Source organism: Anabrus simplex, chromosome 5 (genome assembly GCF_040414725.1).
Source record: "Anabrus simplex isolate iqAnaSimp1 chromosome 5, ASM4041472v1, whole genome shotgun sequence".
NCBI classification, from domain to species: Eukaryota; Metazoa; Arthropoda; class Insecta; order Orthoptera; family Tettigoniidae; genus Anabrus; species Anabrus simplex.
Genome location: NC_090269.1, coordinates 305,239,315 through 305,263,310, shown reverse-complemented (window position 1 = coordinate 305,263,310; position 23,996 = coordinate 305,239,315). Strand labels below are relative to the sequence as shown.

General features: G+C 42.5%; 1 protein-coding gene across 1 annotated transcript in view; it reads left to right on the top strand.

Moving 5' to 3' along the window:
* The first annotated feature begins 3,797 nt into the window (after positions 1-3,797).
* LOC136874859 (uncharacterized) overlaps positions 3,798-23,996 on the top strand; it is a 76,110-nt gene continuing 55,911 nt past the window's right edge. The window contains exons 1-2 of the mRNA XM_067148541.2: positions 3,798-3,938; positions 21,853-21,999. Coding sequence (XP_067004642.2) covers positions 3,860-3,938; positions 21,853-21,999 — 226 coding nt within the window. The 5' untranslated portion in view covers positions 3,798-3,859. The remainder of the gene's footprint in view (positions 3,939-21,852; positions 22,000-23,996) is intronic.

Here is a 23,996-nt window from a genome sequence, read left to right as displayed (position 1 = left end):
TCGATCAATAACTTTGTAGTTAGTTTGTTAGGACAAACAATAAGTAGATGGATCTGTAATGGTAGTCGTTGTTGTAAAGGAAATAATTCCTATATTTTCATTTTATTTTACCATGTGGACTTGTAATTTTATTAAGCGTAACGTAACCGTTTATAACCTGAAAGTTGGTTTTGTAAGAATATTTTTCAAGTGATTTACCACTTTTTATTTAACTTCAGTGTTTGGCATTTCTTCTAAATGCGTGATGAATAAGTGTTTCCTGAATTTCGCAGTTTTGTTCCTTCAGAACGACGTAACGTAAGGTCCTCTCGGATCGCGTTGTTGTTGGTTCCTTCTGAACAGCTGTTTGGGTGATGCACGTTTCAGCATCGGGATGATTTTATAACTTAAGGGTGTCATGAAATAACAATACATGGTGGAATTTTATTTTCAATTGTGAATGCTGCTGTTAACTTGTAGTGAACACCATGCTTTCCAGTAATATTTCGCAACCTATCCAAAGCAATTGATAGTCAATTTGGTTCGATTAAGGGTCCATTCGGCAGGTGTTTCCATATCCGACAGGGTATTTGACTGGTGGATAACCTTAATTAAGAGTAAATCTGGAACTCTATTTGTTGAAGGTCAGATTTTCCACGGATCGTGTGGATTAATTCTCAGTTATCGTTTGGATCAATAGGTGCCCGATTTTCAGGTTTTCTTTTCACTTTTCAGTTTCGCCGTCCACTAATCTGTGATATTTCTACTTTTCTCCGAAGAAAATTCTTCGATACTGTAATCAATAAAACTAACGCCATGCAATGTGACTGCGTTTGAAACATTATATAATTACATTTTTTCTTGATCAAGGATTTTATATAAATGATTTTTTTTCAGTTAATTGTTTCAATAAAAGTTAGTAAGCACATATTTGCTCCTCATTTCAAGTAGTTAGGCTCTCTTCTGAACACCATCGTTTGTTTAAGATCGTGACCGAAATATTCCTGCTACGACCCCAAGCTTTAAGAGTTCAATATTGTTCTACTGCAGCAGCTGTGGCCGACCAACGATGGAATGGTAAGCTAAAGGGTTCAATACGTCTTTTCTAATGTGAAGACTGGGTTAGGGAATTATAATGGCAGTTCCTCTTGCCTACTATCAGTCACAATGAACTTGGAGAGTTTTCATTACGATGGCAGGCCCACTTCCTACTGCCAGTCAGTCGAGTTGGGCAGTTCGATGATAATGGCAGACAATCACTTTCCACCTGCCTTTTTACATCCTTAGAAAGGCTGTCTTTGTGGTTTATCCAACTGAAATAATCATAGGTCATTACAATGAAGTCAGTAGGAATGTCACGATTACAAGCAATATTGTCATATGAAATAATAAAATAGAAAATCGCACATTTTCTCATTTTTAACGAACAGTGCTATGCTGCCGATCTAACAGTCCTAAGTTCCCGACCTGGATTGACCAGGCTGCAGACGGCCGTGAACACTCCTCTGCCATTATTGCTTTAAGAGTGCACACTACTTATTCCAATCAGCGACTCAGAGTATGGATCAAATGCGTGGAATACTATGATAACTCTGTGCGTTACGTACCAGTAGTATCAGAGAATCGATTAACCAGAGGAATGTCATGCTAAAGAACAAAGTTATCCAACTCCCGCTGTGGGTGGGGGCAGTAAAATAACATCCAGGGTATTCCCTGCCTGTCGTAAGATGCTCTCAACTTGGGAGCGTGGGTTGGCGACCACGGGGCACTGAGTTGAGTCCTGGCACTGCTCTCACCTACTTGTACCAAGCTCCTCACTTTCATCTATCCTATCCCATCTCCCTTGGTCAACTCTCGTTCTTTTCCGACCCCAACAGTATTTAGGGAGTCTTCCACTTTCACGCCCTTTGTGGCCCTTGTCTTTCTTTCGCTGATATTTTCATTTTTCGCAGTGTCGGATGCCTTCCATTTTTTCTCTCTGATAATGACCACCTCCACATTAACTCGTAGCATTTCTCATCTAATGGTTGGCGTCAAGAAAAACATCCAGCTGTAAAAGTCTGCCAAATCTGCTACAAACCCTGACCCGCAGTAAAAACCGGATAAAGTGGGGAATAATAGAAACGAGCCCAGTGGCATCACTGCTCGCTTTCCACCAAGGCAGTCCCGGTTTCATTCCCGGCCAATACGTGTGGGATTTACGAAATTAAATGCCACGTCCTATGGGTCGGATTCTACATAAAAATGGAGGTCCTGTGGCTTATGATCACAAAAGTAAAAGTAACGTAAAACTCACCCGTATTTACTTTTTAATAGAAAAGTATTAAAACAAGGACAAAGCGTATATGTACCTTTTATAGAATACCACACTTGACCAGATTGGCCGTGGGAAATAATTTTCATTGTTACAGCAGTGTTCGAAAACACCATTGGCGGCAATATACTGTATGCTCGGCATCTTCGGAGAAAATTCTCTTGAACACGCCTCAGTACCTCGTTATTTTGACTGATGTCTTGAGCAGCTTCCAAGACACATTCCCGGAACTCTTGCAGAATTTCCACTTCTCTGCGATAAATCTTAGATTTCATGTACCCCCAAAAGAAGTAATCTAAGGGGTTTTGATCGGGACTTCTTGTCGGCCGATCCATCGCTACGGATAGGCGTCGTCCAGGTGACGGCGCTCTGTGTGTGTGTGTGTGTGTGTGTGTGTGTGTGTGTGTGTGTGTGTGTGTGTGTGTGAGGTGATTTATGTTTTTTTAAACTTTCGTAAGAAATGTACTCATTCATTATTATTTATGAGCCTTTCATGCAATCGTTCGAATTGTTCTCCGTAAAGTGCTGTATGCGTTGTAATTCCCGATGACTAATTCAGTGTACATTAACGTTCTGGACAGTTTGCGGATTAGTAGTTGATCAGAAAAAAGACAATTTCGTTCCCTACCCCGTAAGCAGTGTTCTCAATTTTTGGCCATTTTACTTTTTCTGTTTCTGATATAGCTTACCTTATCTTGGGTGATGACAAAGCTTACGAAATGACAATTTGCTTGTCAACGCCGGTCGCATCCGGCACGGTTACAGATTATGCGGTCGCTAGTGGCACGGGTCGCATGCGGCACGGTCGCATCTGGCACGCCACCCATACAGTTTGTATCCGCCAAGACACTAACTTTGCGGATATCCGTGGATAAATCCCCGGATATCCGCACCGTCCAGGGCTCTACTTATAAGTTCCGAAATTAACCACCGATATAAGTGACACTCGTCTCGCGATAACGACAGCAGTACCTCATAAATTCTCTGTACATGAATACTTCACTATTACAAATATAAAATCTAGTTGACAGTTTCAATTGTTTGGCTGTTGGATCAGGGACTCACCCGACGAGAGAACCCTGATGACGTTATGACACGTAGGCGGAAACACTGCGTCGTTGCAGCAAGATCTCGAAGGATGATAACAAAACAGGACTTCCAGATTTTACTGAGAAAATGATGATATTTTAAATTGTAATGTAATCATTTTCTAAAACTGAAAACAAGTCGAGCTGGCTAGTTTTGTCATCACATGGATATTGTTTTAGAAGTCGCTAGATTTGTTGCTAGTCACTAAAATGTATATTTTGTCGTCAGAAGTATCTGAAAGTCCGTACATCCAACGACAAAGTCGTTAAGTGGCAACACTGCCGCGGCCAACTCATCCGTTAGCAAAGTTAAAGTTTTGATGACTCCGTTTACAGATAATGCAATTCCTTGAAATATTGAAACATGTTCCCTCACCATTATCGCGCTGATTACTTATCAATGATAGCAGAAGTTTCACCTTAATCTCTCGCGTCGTCCCTTTGATTAACATTCCTCACGAAGAGAGCTGTTCTCATCATGATCGTGCAAACCGTTTTGTTAACTTTCGTGGTGTCAGTGAGTTACCACCTGGTCTATTCCTCTAACATCACTCCAGGTGAGTTCTACTCTAGAAGAAAAAAAAAAAACAAAAAAACAAACAAACAAAGTTATGTTGTTTCTTAATGAAGTTTCGCTTCAAGTAAGGGATGTAGGACTTCTAGGTCGTGTATTTATTAGTGTGTGTAAAGTTTTCGGATATGTCGAGGTGTCAGATTTTTCCCGACAGTAGTTCTGTTATGTGCTGGTAGATCTACAGTCCGGACTCTGGGACGCTGTAGTATTTGAGCACTTTCAAAATACTGTAGTGACATCTGACTGAACCGGGAGCGAAACCACCCAACTTGTGCTCGGAAAACAGGCGCTCATATGCCTCTGAGAGCCACTCAATACGGCTGTGTGTGTAAAGTTTGTATAATAATAATAATAATAATAATAATAATAATAATAATAATAATAATAATAATAATCCAAACCCAATGGTGCAACATGGTAAACAGCCCCGAAGGGCCTTGGCCTACAAAGCGACCGCTGCTCATCCCGAAGGTGTGCAAATTACGAGGTGTGGTGTGGTCGACACGACGAATCATCTTGGCCATCAACCTTGGATTTCTAGACCGTGGCCGCTTTCTCACCTTCGGATAGCTCCTCAATTGTGATCAAGTAGGCTGAGTGGACCTCGAAGTAGCCCTCAGATATAGGTAAAAATCCCTGGCCTGGCCGGGAATTGAACCCGGGGGCTCCAAGTCAGAAGGTCATCCGGACGGAAAACAGGGCCAAATCCATATGTGTGACATAGATTTTCACCCGTGATTCCACCAGGCTGTGGGAAAAGAAGTAGAAGAAGAAGATACTTAAGTTCCCAGGCAACGGTATGTGGAATTTTGAAATGATAAGTGAAATATTTGTGATTCGAATTCTATGTAAAACTGCAGGTCACGTAGCCATGACCCCTACCGTATATCAAATTATGCAGACCCACAAGTTTGTTTCTACTATTCTTACAAAATAGTGATTCCTTTTACAATTTATTTTTATGTATTCTTCTTTTGCCTTCTAGTGCCGGACTAACTGAATCACACAGCTGAACACGGGTCTGCTGAGCTCAAGTTGGTGGGTTCGAACCCGGCTTAGTCCAGTGGTGTTTGAAGGTGCTTAAATACCACAGCCTGGATTCGTTAGATTTGCCAGCACGTAAAAGAATCCTTGCGAGACAAACTTCCGGCACGTTGGCATCTTATTATTATTTTTTTGCTAGTTGCTTTACGTCGCACCGACAGAGATAGGTCTTATGGCGACGATGGGACAGGAAATGCCTAGGAATGGGTAGGAAGCGGCCGTGGCCTTAATTAAGGTACAGCCCCAGCATTTGCCTGGTGTGAAAATGGAAAAGCACGGAAAACCATCTTCAGGGATGCCGACAGTGGGGTTCGAACCCACTATCTCCCGGATGCGAGCTCACAGCTGCCCGCTCCTAACCACACGGCGAACTCGCCCGGTCCTTGGCATCATAGAAAATAGTAATAGTAGTTAGAAGGATGTAGAACAAAAACACTATTGTTCTATAACTCATACAAAGCGAATTTCTACCGGGCGAGTTGGCTGTGTGGTTAGGGGCGCGCAGCTGTGAGCTCGCATCCGGGAGATAGTGGGTTCGAATCCCACTGTCGGCAGCCCTGAAGATGGTTTTCCGTGGTTTCCTATTTACACACCAGGCAAATGCTGGGGATGTACCTTAATTAAGGCCACGGCCGCTTCTTTCCCATTCCTAGGCCGTTTCTCTCCCATCGTCGCCATAAGACCTATCTGTGTCGGTGCGACGTAAAACAAAGAGCAAAAGGGAATTTCGACCGTTACAGGTGTATCTTAGTTTAATTATCTTATCAGTTTCACTGAACGTACCGATAATATGAGCATTAGTCAACAATTAATGTATGATCGCCAGTGTGGCCCACTTATCACGTTTATTACAACAGACCCCAGAGGGCGCTGAACAAGGTTCAAATGGTCTAGTATAAGGAGTAGGCAGAACAAATCAGAACAATATTTTTGGTTGCCATGGCACCAAAATGAAACGCATCAGCAGTACACGGAAAACGTAATGTAACTGAGAGTGCGGAGAAAACGGAAAACATTTTGCAATTGCACAAAAAGTAGTAAATACAATACTTAATTCAGTTCGTTATGTAGCAAGAATATCCATTTACCGAGCTCGATAGCTGCAGTCGCTTAAGTGCGGCCAGTATCCAGTAATCGGGAGATAGTGGGTTCGAACCCCACTGTCGGCAGCACTGAAGATGATTTCCCGTGGTTTCCCTTTTTCACACCAGGCAAATGCTGGGTCTGTACCCTAAGTAAGTCCACGGACGCTTCCTTCCCTCTCCTAGCCCTTCCCTCTCCACTCGTCGCCATAAGACCTATCTGTGTCGGTGCGACGTAAAGCAACTTGTAAAAGAAATAATCATTTACGTGGTAGAATCAGGTCATGGTTTTCTAATGCCTAGTTTGCATGATGAGAGTTGATGAGGCAATTGTCAGAGGACAGTTGACTGGCTTAAAATTATTGACTACGTGTGAACACTTCGGTCCAGTTGTCTAGGCAATTGCCCAGGCAAGCTATTGTCTCCAGGAGTAGACTGAGGACAACCAGCTGGGCGCAGCTCCAACCCCCACCACCCAGAGCTCAGTATTGTCGCGACAATTAGCGCCGTGTGAACGTGACAGGCCATTTTGTGCCGTTAGTCTGTGTGAACTAGTTCATTCACTCTCGCTCCCAAGAAAGAACTACTTCACGAACTACTTCGCGAACTACTTCAAAATGTGTAACTTTCCCGCTAGAGCACTTTGCAACCGCTGAAGTAGTTCGTCCGCGAACAAGTTCCTTCTCATTCCCTTCACACAAGGCTTCATCGCTTCGCGAGCTTTCCAGAACGAGGAAGTATACAAAGTGGACAACAGGTAGCACGCAGGTGCACTTCTCTATAACATTCGTAGATGCTACAGAAATGAACGTTCCTATTACTGTTAATGTCAGTTGACACTCTCTTCCCCCGCCCCCCAAACCCTCAGGAATGTAAGTGTAAGAAAAATCTATTTCTTTTCAAAGATAATAAAAATGTCTGTGAAATATTGTCGACTTGAAAATGAAATGTTTCAAACGCTGATCTGTTATCGCAAGAGAACCCTTTTCTTGGTGGTGATTTCATCCCCTGACTGAAACATAAATTTAGAACATCTGAGCGTTGGTCAACTTTTTCTCGCCGGTGGCGCTAAACGTCAGACTCCAACACTCTCGCTCCCAAGAAAGAACTACTTTACGAACTACTTCGCGAACTACTTCAAAATGTGTAATTTTCCCGCCAGAGCACTCTGCAACCGCTGAAGTAGTTGGTCCGCCAACAAGTTCCTTCCCATTCCCTTCACACCAACGAGCTAGACCTTCACACTAGTGAAGTTCTACAGTTCGCGAAGTAGTTCTCGAGAGGCGAGTAAACACTTCACAGTTCGTGGGAGTGAAGTAGTTCCCGAGAACTAGTTCGTTCGCGAACTACCCAACACTAGACTGTCAACCGAGAGGTGCAGCGCCGACTGCGTGGTCTTGATAATTTAAATACTTTAATTTTAAAAATATTTGTAAACTGTTCGCGTAATTATGGCTCCAAAGTAGGGTGACGATTCTAATGTAAAATTCGTTGAGCTGCTTAGGGAACAATGATGTTTGTGGGACCAGCACGACGACCCGTACAAAGACAAAAATGCTCGTAAAGCGGCACTTTCTGAGATTACCGATACAATTAACATTGAAGGATTCGGTGTTATTGATGTCAAAACTTTGCATGACTCAGCAATGAACTCTCGGCACTTATAATTACAAAATAAATTTTATTTTTCACGGGATACCACAGACGCTGTGCACTCAGCCATTTCACGTCATTACTGGCGTGGCAATAGCTTCCTCGTGTGAACGGGTTCTCGTTCATCTGGACTGGCCAGCGATTTCCCCGCAATAATTAGTGGACAACTGTCGCCAACAACTCTCTCATCAACTGGCATCCCGTAAACTAGGCCTTGGCTTTGAAACATGAATCTTCCGTCCTCAACCTGTTCAGTGACTTTCATGTGCTCTGGAGCAAGCTATGGTCTGATACTATTTTTATTATTATTATTTTTCTGCGAAAGTGATGATTGGATCTTTAACTTGAGTCTTCCATATCTTCAGATTGACAGCTTACTGTGAGCCTTTGAGGCATGCATCGCGCTCGTGCAGCTCGCTTCTCGGTATCAGGCGAGATGGCGAATTGTCAGGTGGTCTGAGTTAATTCAATCCACCGCGCGAGTTAGAATACATTTTCTAGTAGCCTGAGGTATGGACCACATATATTTACGTGGGTTGGGGAATACGTCATTGTAACTTTCTTTTTCTCGCATGAATGCGGGATCTGTCAGATAGATAGAAATATATAGATGAGAGAAGGGTGCTTCAAGGGCGTAAGCAGAAATTATTTTTTGTTTTTGGCGGGGGGTTATTAAATATTAAACTTTTAGGATTTCTATAAAATAATTTTACCGGGCGAGTTGGCCGCGCGCGTAGGGGCACGCGGCTGTGAGCTTGCATACGGGAGATAGTGAATTCGAACCCCACTGTCGGCAGCCCTGAAGATGGTTTTCCGTGATTTCCCATTTTCACATCAGGCAAATTCTGGAGCTGTACCTTAATTAAGGCCACGGCCGTTTCCTTCCAACTCCTAGGTCTATCCTATCCCATCGTCGCCATAAGACCTATCTGTGTCGGTGCGACGTAAAGACCCTAGCAAGAAGATAAAATAAATTTGGATGAATATTGTGAAATTAGAAACATTAAATTAAAACTTTTAAAATATCACTATTATTTAATTAAAATACATTTGTATTCATGTTGATGATTACAAAAGCAGACGTCTCCTGCTTTTTTTTGGTCAGCTCGTGGATTATAATTATTTTCTACGGTCACGTGTTTTTCTTTGTGTATAAACAAAAGAGCTAACACATTCAATCTTTCCTGTGCAGTCATATCCTGCAGACAACCTTTTAAATATTTCAGGGATGAAAAAGAGCGTTCTGGTGTGGCAGTGGTAAGACAACAAACAGTTTCAGTATACTCCGTGTATTGTTGGGAAAATATCACTGTCGCAGAATGTTAAGTGCAGAAGTACGTATAAAGTCCATTGGTGCAGGATGATTAGTTCAAATTAAAAGCAAAGCAATGGGCTACCTAAAAATTTTATTTACATGGTTACCACAATTAATCACAAGTTCTAAACTTTAAATTTTCGGGGGGGGGGGGTAATCTCCGCAATTCTCCCATCTGCGTACGCCCGTGAGGAGCGTAAGGCCCTGTGGAATGCATGAATAATATCGAGTAGATTTACCAGGTGTAGGATAATAATAACAATGGCATGTGGCCTCCGGAGAAGTCTGGTGCAGGTCTTTCGAGTTGAGGCCTTATAGGTGACCTGCGCGTCTGTGAGGATTGAGCCCTACAAACGACGAAATCTAATACTGAAAACGTCACAAACACCCATCCCCGAGCCACGGGAATTAACAAATGAAAGTTAAAATACCCGAGCGGACCTGGAATCGAACCCGGGACCCCTTGAACCAAATACCAGCATACTAACCATTTAGCCATGGAGCCGGACAGGTGTAGAATATAAAACATGAAGTCCTTAATAATAATAATAATAATAATAATAATAATAATAATAATAATAATAATAATAATAATGTCACTGGCTTTACGTCCCACTAACTACTTTTACGGTTTTCGGAGACGCCGAGGTGCCGGAATTTATCCCCGCAGGAGTTCTTTTACTTGCCAGTAAATCCACCGACACGAGGCTGACGTATTTGAGCACCGTTAAATACCACCGGATTGAGCAGGATCGAACCTGCCAAGTTGGGGTCGGAAGGCCAGAGTCTCAACCGTCTGAGCCACCATGAAATATTTGTGCTACATAATGTACAGTAATATTTACGGTAAAAGCTCAAAGCAGTCGCCTAGATCGTCCACAAATAGTTGCCAACGATACGGGAGTCACCTCACCTTGTGTGTATTGTGCGACATCATGTTTCACGGCGTTGGCAATGCCTTTTCGTGTCCAAAACCGTCTCCCACGTAATGGGTCTTTCACTTTGGGGATGAGGTCGAAATTGCTTGGAGACAGGTTCAGGAGTACGGCAGGTGTTCCAGCACTTCCCACGCTCTTCTTACCTCGTCACCTATATTCTGTACGGGGCCTGACTCATTGCTGCAGTCCCATCGCCCTGTGCTTTGTACCTGCCCAACGCACCACCATCTCATGTTGTATCCATATACTATGAGTGTCGTCCTTTCCAGGATGTATGGCGGCACTGTGCATATCTGAGGAAAAAAAATAGTTGCCTTGACTTATGTTTCAACCTTCGCATATGACTAGGATGCTAATACTTGGTGGTTCTCCCAGAAGGACGTGGTTTCGATTCCCCCGTCAGGAAGTGAACAAATGTAAGAAATGAGATTTCCACTTCCGAAGGTGCACATGGCCCTGAGATTCACTCAGCCAACACCAAAAATGAATACCAGGATAACTCCTAGGGGCAAAGGCGGCCGGGAGTAGAGCTAACCACTCCACCCCACCACGTGCCGAGGTTACGGATAGTGGAAGCCTTTACCTTCCACCTCTCTAAGGGCCTTCATGGCCTGTACGGAGATGTCTTTGCTTTTGCTTTGCTAATACTTGGTGCAGCGGCGGCTTGTGACCAAATTTTTGGGGGGTTCACAACAAAATTTGTGTTCACGTCTGAAATATACCAAAGTAGAATGCAAATAAGTACAAAATCACTCATTTCACTAAAAGTTCCTCGTACGGTTGCTTCTCTACTCTACTCCCTTATAACCGAGGATGCATTTTCCCGAGACTAATCTGTGAGTGTACAAGAAAAGTAAAATTATGACTGCCGGGCTGAGTCGCTCAGGCTTTCTGATCCCTTGATTACGAAAACCTATTCAGAATTAGCTACTAGCGAATTCTTCCGGCGATGTAATGCAATAGTAACTTCTCGGAGCTGTGGCCAACAGTAACAGGGGAGGTGGCGGACCCTTGTGGTCTACTGTAATACTATCTCTGGTTTGAGGGTAGTTGTAGACGGAAAGGCACATTCCTTACCGTGCTCCTCGCTTATGGATATATCTGTGCATAAACCATGACGTACCGAGCTCGATAGCTGCAGTCGCTTAAGTGCGGCCAGTATCCAGTAATCGGGAGATAGTGGGTTCGAGTCCCACTGTCGGCAGCCTTGAAGATGGTTTTCCGTGGTTTCCCATTATCACACCAGGCAAATGCCGGGGCTGTACCATAATTAAGGCCACGGCCGCTTCCTTCCAACTCCTAGGCCTTTCCCATCCCATCGTTGCCATAAGACCTATCTGTGTCAGTGCGACGTAAAGAAAAAAAAAAAACATGACGTCATCTCCATGCGCAAGCGTATAGTCTTAAGGTTCGTAGCAAAATCTCCAGTGTGCTCCCTGGCATTGTCAGTCGAAACGAACAGCTGTCAGTGTAACGGAGCTTCGATATAAGTCGAATGCTTTCGATCGATTGGTGAAATCAGGTCGAAAAAAAGGAAACAATTTTGAATTACAGGTATCCATGAATGCGTGAATATGCATTACAACCGGGTGTTCAAGTGCTCATGTGCTCCTGAGAGCCCATCGCCACTGACTTGGTGTAATACACATTCAGTTTCAAACTTTTAATGACACAAATTATATAACAGAACTGCGTTTTGGATGTCGATATGGAGAAAGCATTTCTTCTCGAATGCTTGATAAACACATTTTCGAACACGCACACACATTTGACATAAAAATGCGATATTGCTATACATAATAGACCTACAACCAAAACTAGGGTGAGTGGGAAACATCTTTAATCTGAAATTAATCATTGCACGAAGCTTAATAGTAAAAGAACACAAGGACAATCCAATTATTGAAGTGAGTACAATTATGAAGTGCAATAGCCTTACAAAACAAACGTCAAGCACTACGAGGCCATTTACGTTCTAAGGGCTAATCGTACTACTTCGTTTTTTATTTTTTATTTTTACAATTGGCTTTACGTCGCACCGAGACAGATAGGTCTTATGCGACGATGGAATAGGAAAGGGATACGACTGGGAAGCAAGCGGCCGGGGCCTTAATTAAAGTAAGTCGCAGCATTGCCTGGTGTGAAAAATGGGAAGCCACGGAAAATCATTTTCAGGGTGCCGACAGTGGGTTTTGAACCCTCTGTCTCTGGAAAGCAAGCCTACAGCTGCACGACCCTAACCGCACAGCCACTTGCTCGGTAATTTCTTCGGTCATGATTGCTGAAATTTCTTTCAGTAGAAGCACTCGTTATATTTGGTGGTTTCGGTGACATTTCAGTTGTCTTCCACCACTGAACGTGGATTGGCATCGATAGCGCGGCTACCACACGGTCCAACAATCACCTGGCGCACTGCTACCGTCATGGGAGCTAACCCAGGTCGACAGGGTACTTCGAGTGTCATCATGACGAGCTAACTCGCCAGAACGAAGCTGGCACGAGGACGCACGCCTCTGATCTCCTCAGGAAGCTGCTTTGGTTAAAAGGTGGATGTTGTGGATCATTTGCTCAATTACTGCAGATACGTTTCTTTGTGTTAAGGAGTGCAATTACAATCAGAGCGTTAATCTTTTGAAGTCGTGTTAGTTGGAATCATCCTAACACACCGAGCTCGATAGCTGCAGTCGCTTAAGTGCGGCCAGTATCCAGTAATCGGCATATAGTGGGTTCGAGCCCCACTGTCGGCAGCCCTCAAGATGGTTTTTCGTGCTTTCCCATTTTCACACCAGGCAAATGCCGGGGTTGTACCTTAATTAAGGCCATGGCCGCTTCCTTCCAATTCCTAGGCCTTTCCTATCCCATCGTCACCATAAGACCTAGCCCCATCCTAACACAAGTCTTGAAGTCTTATTCAGAGCTATGTCCACCTCTTTGGCATTTATGTTGAGTACTCAACCAGAAGGGTGGTTAGATCGTTAACAGCTCCATCGTCAGCTGTCATAGATGGCCCAAGCTTCACTGAAGAGGTATGCAAATGAGTGAGGTAGTTTCCCGTTGCTTTCCTCGCCGAACCAGACATTGCTATTACATATCAATCTGTCAAGATAACCGAAATGCAGCACCAAGCGACCCTATGACCGCCAATTTTACACCACACAACACGGACTGGCTCCAAAGGAATGGTATTACTAGCATCGCTCGTACATCAGTCACTTTCACATTTTCAAAAACAAGGATGAGACTGAAACAGGTCAATGAAAGTTAAAAAATGTTCTATCCCTTACCAGAAGATAAAAAGACGAAAGTCAAACGGGCGCTACATATGTAGCAGCAGAGAAGCACAGTGTGAGTGTACTGGGGTGAGCGCCTCACATCCTCCTCGTGAGACATCTATGTGAGGCCACTTTGCTTTTGGTATTCAGGCAATGCTGTTTAAAAGAAACAGTTTGGCCAGAGTGTTACACCAAAATAATTTGGTGTGAAGCGATGCCAGAGTATTTCAACTCACCACATGATGTTTACTGTTCTCCCAGCTTCTTTATCACGCTAACAGAAAGCGTACCCGTGGGTGTTAATTCCAAACACATATAATTTTAAAAGGATTAAATGCCGTACGTCACAACTGAGTCAATAGATTTCAGACCGTGTTCGATGATTCTGGAACCAAAGTGCGGTGGTAGGCTTTAACGAGCGTCTAGTGGTAGTCCAGTCCTTGCACGAAACAGAGAGAGAGAGAGAGACAGCGCATGCCCTAACCATCGCCTCTTCTTTTACCCGTAGATTTCGAAAACTATGTACCAGAACGAAGGGGGTAACTGTATAAGTTTGTACCATTTACACGCGTTTTTACAGCTGTGCGTCTTATGAAGGAAAAATTCGTTTGATTTTCCACGGATTAATTTCAGGACCCTATGTGGAGGGACGTATTCACCATTGTGTGTTTATGTGGTGGTTGGTAGTGTGTGTTGCCACAAACACAAGCAACCAATCCCCGAAACAGAGGAATTAACCAGATGAGATTGAAATCCTCGGACGGAATTCGAACCCAGGACCCTCTACACCGAAGGCCTCGATGCTGACCATTCAGCCAAGGGGAAGGATCTTCACTTTATACAGCAAACAACATTACATAAAAGTATACTACTTCCAGAGGGAAGTTAACTAATGTCACTAGGATAACTTAACGTTTGATATCAATCAATCAATCAATCAATCAATCAATCAATCAATCAAATCAATCAATCAATCAATCAATCAATCAATCAATCAATCAATCAATCAATCAATCAATCACCATTGATATGTAGCCTAATTAGGGCTGTTGCCCAGGTGCAAATTACCTACCAGTTGCTTACCTAGTATTTTCTTACATGATTTCAAAGCAGTTGGACATTTTTCAAACATACCTTTGATAAATTATTCCAGTCCATAATTTCTATAAATGAGTATTTGCCACAACTTGCCCTGTAGAATTCCAAATTTATTTTTATTTTATGATATTTCCTACTTTTAAAAACTCCACTCAATCTCATTCGTCTACTACTATCATTCTAAGCTATCTCTCAAATGACAGCTCAAAACATTCTGTTTAGTCGAGCTGTTCGTCTCCTTACTTCGAAATCTTCCCAGATCAAAAGTTTGCAACTTTTTTGACACTACTCTTTTGTCAGAAATCAGCCAGAACAAATCGTGCTGCCTTCCTTTGAATCTCGTCCAGTTCATATGTCGAGTAGTCCTAGCGAGGGTCGTATACACTGGAGCCATACTCTAACTGGGGTCTTATCAGTACTTATACGCCCTCTCCTTTACATCCTTACTGTAAACTACAACCTTAAATGCCCTCATAACCACATAAAGAGATCTGTAACCTTTATTTGCAATCCCGTTATTGTAATTACTCCAAAGAAGATCTTTCCTTATAATAACACCTTGGTATAATCTTCATGAATTACTGTCATCCTATCAGCACAGTAATTGAAACTGAGAGGATTTCTCTATTTTTAAAACTTACAATTAGCCATTACACTGAGATTACCTTCATACCGTTTTCTGTTGCCCATCTCAGAAATTTGTCGAGGTCTTTTGCAGTCGCTCACAATCCTGTAACTGATTTACAACCTGTGACAATAAAGTTGGTGAATGAAGTCAGAACGGTCTATCCGGCAACACTGGCGACGCACAACGCTACACCTGCGTGGCAGCAGGTTTTGACCACCTGCTCCCAACGTTGTTCAGTTGAGCATCGTGTGTGTGCCGTGTAAGACCTGTTTGACACAGTGCGTGTTTAGTGCGTTGGTTCTGAACTGCGAACAGGAACATGAACGACCAAAAGATCAATGCACAGTTATGTCTTAAGCTTGGCAAGACACCGAAAGAAACGCATGCGATGCTGGTACGTGTTTATAAAGATCAAGCACTGTCCTTGAAGTGTGTGTACGAGTGGTTCGCCCGTTTTCGAGGAGGCCAGGAAAGTGTTTGTGACAACCCACGTAGAGAAAGACCGGCGACCGCCGTCAGTGACTAAAATATTGAGAAGGTGAGGACATTAATCACGAACGATCGGCATTAACTGTGCCCACGATAGCGGTTGAACTTCAGATTAACCGTGAATCCGTGCGACAAATCGTTACTCAGAACTTAGGGAAGAGGAAAACGTGCTTTCTTCTTGTGCTTCATCACGTCACGGACGATCAGAAGCAGGCACGTTTAGAGGCTTCACAGGATTTTGTCGAAACGGCGGATGCGACACCAATTTTCTTGAACTGTATTGTCACGAAGGATGAAACCTGGTGTCTCAGTTCATGGCAAAAAAAGGGGGTGGTGCAACTTGAACATCCCCCATACTCGCCAGATCTCAATCCTCCAGACTTCTTCCTATTCCCACGACTCAAACTCGCTTTGAAAGGAAAGAGATTCGACGATATTCCTGACATCCAACGAAACGTGACGAGGCTTTTGTACACCATCCCAAAGGAAACCTTATTTCAAAGTTTCCAGGACATGTATCGCCGATCTCAGCAGTGGAGGGGACTATTTCGAAGGACAGTAAGGTCACTGTCGAGCATTGTTCATCTGTATGGACAGTACAAGACTATTCATCAAACTTTATTGTCACAGGTTGTATTACGCCATACAGTATGACATCATCTTAGAAATTAAGTCACCCATCCAGTCACAATTTTGTGTATTCCAATCGCTCTCATTTTTATCAATAGTCTTCCATGATCTACTCAGTCAATGGTCTTGTATAGGTCAATTTGTGCAATTAGCCTATTTGACCTCCTGAATCTAAAATATTTGCTATATCTTGATAGAATTCTGCCAGTAGAGCCTCACAGGATCAACCTTTCCTGTACACCGGGCGAGTTGGCCGTGCGGTTAGGGTCGCGCAGCTGTGAGCTTGCATTCGGGAGATAGTGGGTTCGAACCCCACTGTCGGCAGCCCTGAAGATGGTTTTCCGTGGTTTCCCATTTTCACACCAGGCAAATGCTGGGGCTGTACCTTAATTAAGGCCACGGCCGCTTCCTTCCCATTCCTAGGCCTTTCCTGTCCCATCGTCGCCATAAGACCTATCAGTGTCGGTGCGACGTAAAGCAATTAGCACAAAAACCTTTCCTGTACCCAAGCTGCCTTCAACTCGTATAAAACTAATTAGTAACTTCGCTAACGTATCTAATATAATAAGGAAGAATGCTTTCACAGAGTTTACATGTAACACATATTAAGCTGACTGGCCTGTAATTATCCGCTTTGTGTTTATCACCATTTCCTTTGTATACAGGGGCTACTATAGCAACTCCCCATTCATTTGATTTAGCTCCTTCGTGCAAACACTAATCCAATATATATTTCAGATATGATACTGTTTCCTAACCCATAGTCTTTGGTATATCCCCAGAAATCTTACCAATTCCAGCTGCTTTTCTAGTTTTCAACTTTTCCATCTTTTTGTAAATATACACCGTCCACCTTACAGCTCTGACTTGGTACCCTCTGATAACCATGTCTTCGGTAAATTAAAGAACTAACATCGCAGAAAATGGATTGAAGATAGCGATCGCCTGGTGATGGCCGGACTTACCGTGCAGGCATACTTGTGTTCGTTCCGAGGGGAAGTAAGGCAGTTGAAAGTGGCTGAGATTATGTCGAGAAGTTAAGGTGTGTGCCTAATGGATGTCGCACTGTACTCCAAAAATAACAAAGATGTAGAACAAAAATGGCCGTATGAGGCATAATAGTGGATTAATTTTGGGATGACCCTCGTATTAGTGCTAAGAGTTAAAATATAGAGCCTAACAATCACGTCCATCTGGTTACGCGAGTTCACCTCTTGAAGGGATTACTAAAGTTGAACCTCTCTTATACAGACAACGTCGGTCTCTTAGAAAAATGGCCGTTACGAGAGGTGTATGCTAAAACAAGGTTTAAACATTAATCTAACATTTTAACAACAAAGAACAACCGCCTTAAATATAAGCATACATTTTTATGTCGATTCTTCTAAATAATTTCTAACTAAATATTTGCCTGGAAGATATTAGAAGTGACTTTACAGCCTTTACATTCATTACAGCTTCAAGAAGTAATCATTCAGCTGGGTGTGCAAATTTAGCACATTTTCCTTTACTGTGACATTCTCGAAAAGGGAATAACGACCCAGCATGGCACATATATTCTTTATTCATTTAATCTTACCTTTCAGATTATTTGCAATTTCTCGCGCATTTTTTGGCAGCATTTGCCCACTCACTCACAGTTTTCTTGCTTGGACACATTTGAACCAATCATATACCGCCGTGTTCTCTTCTATGAACACTGACTCCCATTTTCTTTTCATTCCTCGATTCCTACTTTTCTCTCCCTCATTTAAAATATTGTTACTCTTCACAATGGTGCTTTCCATCAGTTTAATTTTTCAGGGAGCTTTTCTCACAGAAAGTCCTTTTGTACTACATTTGTTCTCGTCTGAAGATCTAAACACGCTCGTCCCTCCTACTCATGTTTACTGGGCGATTAAAATGCTATGGCATTTCTGCCTCAACAATCAGCCCAGGTCGGTAGATGCAGAGTGGGTTGTTGTCCCATATGCTCTGTATTCTGACCAGCCAACCGAGCAGAGGAAAGTTGGCCACGGCGCTACCGTGGCTCTACGCTTCTGCATTCGGGAGACGGGCCTGGGGCACAGCGCCGGACTTCACGCCTGGTCCCACTCGTCGGCTGTCCTGAGAATGGTTTTCCGTGGTTTTCCATTCTCCTGCACTAAGGCGAATGCCGGGACAGTTCGTAGTATAGGCCACGGCCACCTACCCCCTCACCCACTCCGCACATCTTCTTCACCGTAACAAATCTCCCGACCTGAGAGACGGCGTCACCGTCTAAGAGGCCCGCCTCCCCTTTCAGGGCAGGAATGAAAACGTTTAGTAGTTAGTTAGTAATCAGCCCACTGATTCCTTATCAACAAGTGAATTACCTGACCTCGAGCTTATCGGCGACAATCTGCGTTATGATTAGAATGATACAAGAAATGCTGGAAGATTCCTTCGTAACTTGTGATAAACCTTCACTGGTAGCATTCCCGGACAGTTAAAATTCTCAGAATGGACACAGGACGACTTTAACGAAAGGATTGGAAAGAGATCTGTGCAGAATTAACTTTACGGCTGTTTAAGCATTCCTATGCACGTTTCTTTCTGTTTTCCTTGGCGACGAAATAGAAACTTTCAAAAGGAATTCCCGTATATTTGCAGAATGATATTATTACAAAGAATGACTGTGTAAAGAAAGTGTTCTGAAAGAGTGACCGCTTCAGACTTGTGGACGAGACTAATGGCGATGTCCGCTGTCCGGAATTCGAGGTGTCCGAGTAAATAAAGCTTATTTATCACGTAACTTATCTACAAAGTTCAAAAAAATTAGGGGAACATGTTTTTGAATGTATGCCATGCTCCACAAAACAATACCTCACACCCAGGTACATTACCAACTAAACCTTTATTCTTTACCGTTGAAGTATATAAAACAACATCGATGGATTCGCTTTCATTTTCAGAGCACAACAAACGGAAATGTCCAAATAGGGGCGAAAACAAACTGATAACAGTCCTCCAGGGTGAATTGTTATCGCAGTTGGAGAGCTTCACTATGGTGTATGTCCTCCACAAGCATTTATCACAGCTTGGTACCTACGTATAAGTCGACGGAGGTCACGTTGTGGTATCAGGTCCTATTCTTCAATGAGAGCCTGTTCGAGGTCTTGGAGTCTGTGGTGTCTGTGGTGGAACAGGACGCCCACGAACACTTCTGTCAAGCCTATCCCACACATGCTCGATTGGATTAAGGTCGGGACTCACTGCTGGCCATTCCATCTCTTGAATGTCCACTTCTCGCAAGACAGCTCTGGTGATGCGCGCTACATGAGCCCTGGCATTGTCGTGCATGAGTACGAATTCAGGGCCAACACCGTATATAGCAACCAACACATATTGTAGCAGTATCTGCTCGATGTACCCCGCAGCGGTAAGATTAACACGGACGACGACAAGATCTGTACATCCATCAATACTGATGCCACTCCACATCACAGAACCTTGTTCGAATCGGCCGCCTTCCTGGACAACATTTGGCATGTACTGCTCCCCACGGCGTTTCCATACACGTTGACGTCCAGCACGCTGTGTCAGAGGAAATCTGGACTCGTCTGTGAACAACACGTGGGTACGGGCAAACAGAAGGCGAGCTGTGCGATGTTGCTGCGTTAAACGGGGCATTCAAACAGGACGTCTGGGTCGTAAGGACACTTCTCTTAACCTGTTCCCTACTGTCTGGTCAGACACCTTGACCCCAGTGACCCTCCGGAGTTCTTGTTGCAGTTTTCAGCCAGTCGCTGAATGACGCCGCAACGCACAGATGGTCAGATATCGGTAATCCTGTGGGATTGTCATGCGTCCACGACCTTGTCCAACCCTCCTTGTGAACTGGCCTGTCTCATTGTAGCGATTCCACAAGCGGCGAATAACTGACGGAGAGACATTGAGATCCACAGCAACACGAATAAAAGTCCATCCTTACTGCATCAAAGTGACGGCCCTTGCAACTTGAACCGCCTTAAGATGTGTCATGGGATGTGTGTACCTCACACAGACACACGGACGCACCGCTATTCACTTTGTTTTGAGGGGTTACCTGACAATTTAATGCATGGCTACGCCTGCAGATGGAGTATAACTTCGATTTGATATACACTGAGTAGCTAAGTTCTCAAGGTATGCTGTACGTCCATTGGAATCCCATCTACCAAATTAACGTTCACATACAAGACGTTACAAAACATGTTCCCCTAATTTTTTTGAACTGTGTATATAAATAACGTTGTAGGGAGTCCGCTGTCAGTAATTTCGCTTATTTTGTCAATTTTTCAGATATTTATGCATTTTAGGTGAACTCAAGACCGTATCAGTAGTTTTTAGCTTTCGTGTCTGTCTGTCCGGCTGTTTCACCATCACGGTGAAACGGCTGGATAGATCTCGACCAAACTTCATATTTCGAGTATACTCCTCCAGGAGCAGGTTTAGTTATGCATATAATTCAACAATCACTTAATAAACTGCGGGTTTATACCAAAACCAAAACAGATTTTTTTTTTCAAGACCGTATTTGAAACTCCTCTTCATTTTAAACAACATTTTTAAATGTACATAATTTCGTTTACTCTTCAAATGATGGAGCAAATTACTATTTTATGCAGGTTTCATGCTCTGCAGTGAGTGACCTACCGGTTACCATAGCAACGTCTATGGCTACTTGCCAGCAGAGAAGTAACGTAATGCCCTTTTCGTCATTATTCCTGTAAACTCGTGGTTGTTCGTTGGGTAGAAGGCGAGAGAGACGTCAAGCTGCCATTCTGCGGGATATTTGCGGAATAACATTTACGGGGGGGGGGGGGGGGGGAGGTTGGGGGGAAGGGGGGTACAATCGTCTTCGAATAGCGCCACGGGGGGCTATTCATATTTCAACAGTACTGCGGACTCTAGGCCATTATTTCGCACCTTAAGGTGTTTTATGGCATTTCCTATAAATTTTACTGTATTTATCTTCTACTTCCCGTTTCTCCTTTAATTTCTTGCCTCTGCATTTCCTCTTTAGGCTTAAGTAGTAACACCATAAGTCATCTTCTTATCTATAAATTTGTAAAAATGTTATCTGTCGAGCCTTTTTAATTACCTTTTGTGGTATTCATAATGTAGTTATGCTTTAGTGTCCTTTGTAATGTGTTTATTATCTTGCACTGCAGGTCTTTTTGTTAAGTTTTCGTGCTGTTTTTGATATTTCTATATTTTTGTAATAATATTTATTTATTCTGACATTAATATGTGTTTGCCAAAGGACATAAATACCTGTTTTGTTGTTGTTAGTTATTTTTCAAAATTCCTTTATATTGCGAGTTATTTTGCACTGGATTGTAAAAAAATATTTTGTTTTATATACGCTTGTGCTATGGTGGATCGCCATTCTAAGTAAAGAAAATGGTTATAATATATATGTTATTACTCATAAAAGTAATTTCTTTAGAGTAGATTTTATTCAGATCTAACGACAGCTTCTAAACGAAATAGGGAATTTTTTATAATGCAAAATTAATGATAACACTTGGAATTGATCTATAACATGATATAAAAGTACATTAAAATGTAAATATTAAGCAACACCTCTCCTTGTTACGTAAAGAATTTTGTTTCGTTGTCAGTTCAGTGACGGATGTCAAACATACATCAGAAGTCATTGGATTATAAGATTTAAGGTGGAAAATTATTGTAGGGTCTGTAGCAATGGTAATAATGATGTTGATAAAAATAATGTTTTTACAGCTGTCGGCTTCGGAGAAAAGTGTGCGATAGGACCTGACTGTGTAGCTTCCCTGGGGGATGGAGGTCTGTGCGATACAAAAAATGTGTGTATCTGCCAGCCGGAGTTCTTATATGACAATTCGTCCAAGAAGTGCATGTATAAAGTAGGTAAGTATATTTATTAATATATTTAAACCAATAAATCAAAGCCAAAGTGTACTGGTAGCAATGCACAATAACGAACAGTTATTAGTGAGGCCATACCAAGTCACCCGAAACTAAAAACTAAAACATTCGACAATTCCAAAAACTCCCCGACGTGCTTGAACTGAAATAAATGAACTCGAAATTAATGTTTATCTGAGAAAATGTGGAGGGAAATTTTCGAGTCATTAAGGAGGGAAGTGTAGTCAAAATACAGTGATATATAAAGGTAGGTATAAACATGAAAACAGATGTGAATGAATGAGTAATGAGACGCTTGCAGGCACCTTAGAAACTTAAAATTGGTACCAAAGAACAGGATACACCCAAGTTACCTCGAAAAATCAAAAATTTCCATAACTTCACTAGGGGTCAAACTGAAGGGTTTGAAATTGGGAATTGCTGTGAGCTTGCATCCGGGAGATAGTAGGTTCGAATCCCACTATCGGCAGCCCTGAATATGGTTTTCCGTGGTTTCCATTTTCACACCAGGCAAATGCTGGGGCTGTACCTTAATTAAGGCTACGGCCGCTTCCTTCCAACTCCTAGGCCTTTCCTATCCCATTGTCGCCATAAGACCTATCTGTGTCGGTGCGACGTAAAGCCCCTAGCAAAAAAAAAAAAAAAATGGGAATCAGAAGCAAAACAGCGTAGCGTAAGCACTTTTTCACGCAATGGGAATTTTATTTTCAAACGTAGAAGATACGAATACATTGGAACTGTGCGTGCTCAGGTACAAAACACCTACATCGAGACATACGAATATTAAATCAACCTACAGATATTATTACCGAACATCATAGCAGCTGTTCAGACTCCGGTCCAGTATTTAGCTGCTGTTGTGTGTTATTTCAGTCAGTGGAGAGACGCAGTAGTCAAGAATAAGTTGTATCAGAGAGTAAATTAGTAGTAATTTAAGTCGAACCATTAATATGGCAGAGAATCCTTTAGTGAATTCATGAACTATATTACTTGCACGGTCGAATGTAACTCCTAACTTACTTACTGAAGTATACGAGATTATAAGTCGACTGTTTAAAATAATTGGAGGTAAGTCGTTTTGCTTGAATAAATGTAGTATTTTGCTACTACTGATGATAATCGAATTTTATTTGAGACTAGCTGTAGTACCCGGCGTTGTCCGAGTAGCTTTTGATTGTTTACCTTTAGTATTTGTACTACCAGTTAGTTAAGTGTGAAGTAAATGCTTATTGATTTATTTTTGAGATATTGATTTTACGACCTATTATGTAGTTTTAGAGTTATTTACATGTATTTGGTTTCAAGTTTTAGATTATTTAATTTTCGAGTAATTTGCATGTCAGCCCCTCTCATTTCTCACACCCAGCGGAGGCTGTGATTCTTCATATCCATAGTATTTTTTCTAAGATGGTAAGTCATATGTGTACCAAGTTTCGTTGAGAGCAATTCTGGAACATACCCACATGCAGTACATCCATAATATCCGTTATATTTACATTCATTTTCACCCCCTCTCAACCTCCATACTGATTGCGGCTGAAGTATGTCTTAACCATCCAGAGTGTCACAGATCAACTCTGTGACCTCGTAAAGAAAGTATTCGACATTAATATCAGTAAAAAATCGTTTATTTTTATATTTCACCGTCTCCCCCAGGTGTGCTAGGGGTGTTTTACCCCAACAGTATTTTTTTCAGATAGCAAGTCATATGTGTAGCTACCAATTTTATATGAGGGCTATGCTGGATGAAAAATACATCCGTATTTTTGGTCATTTTGAGCATTTTCCTTTCCACCCCTTCTAATATCTATGCCGATAGGGGCTGAACAACGACAACCGGAGTGTGATTATTCATCTCAGCGACGTCGAAATGTATGTCTGTACCTTAATTAAGGCCCGGGCGCTTCCTTCCAATTCCTAGGCCTTTCCTATCCCATCGTCGCCGTAAGACAGATCTGTGTCGGTACGACGTAAAACAA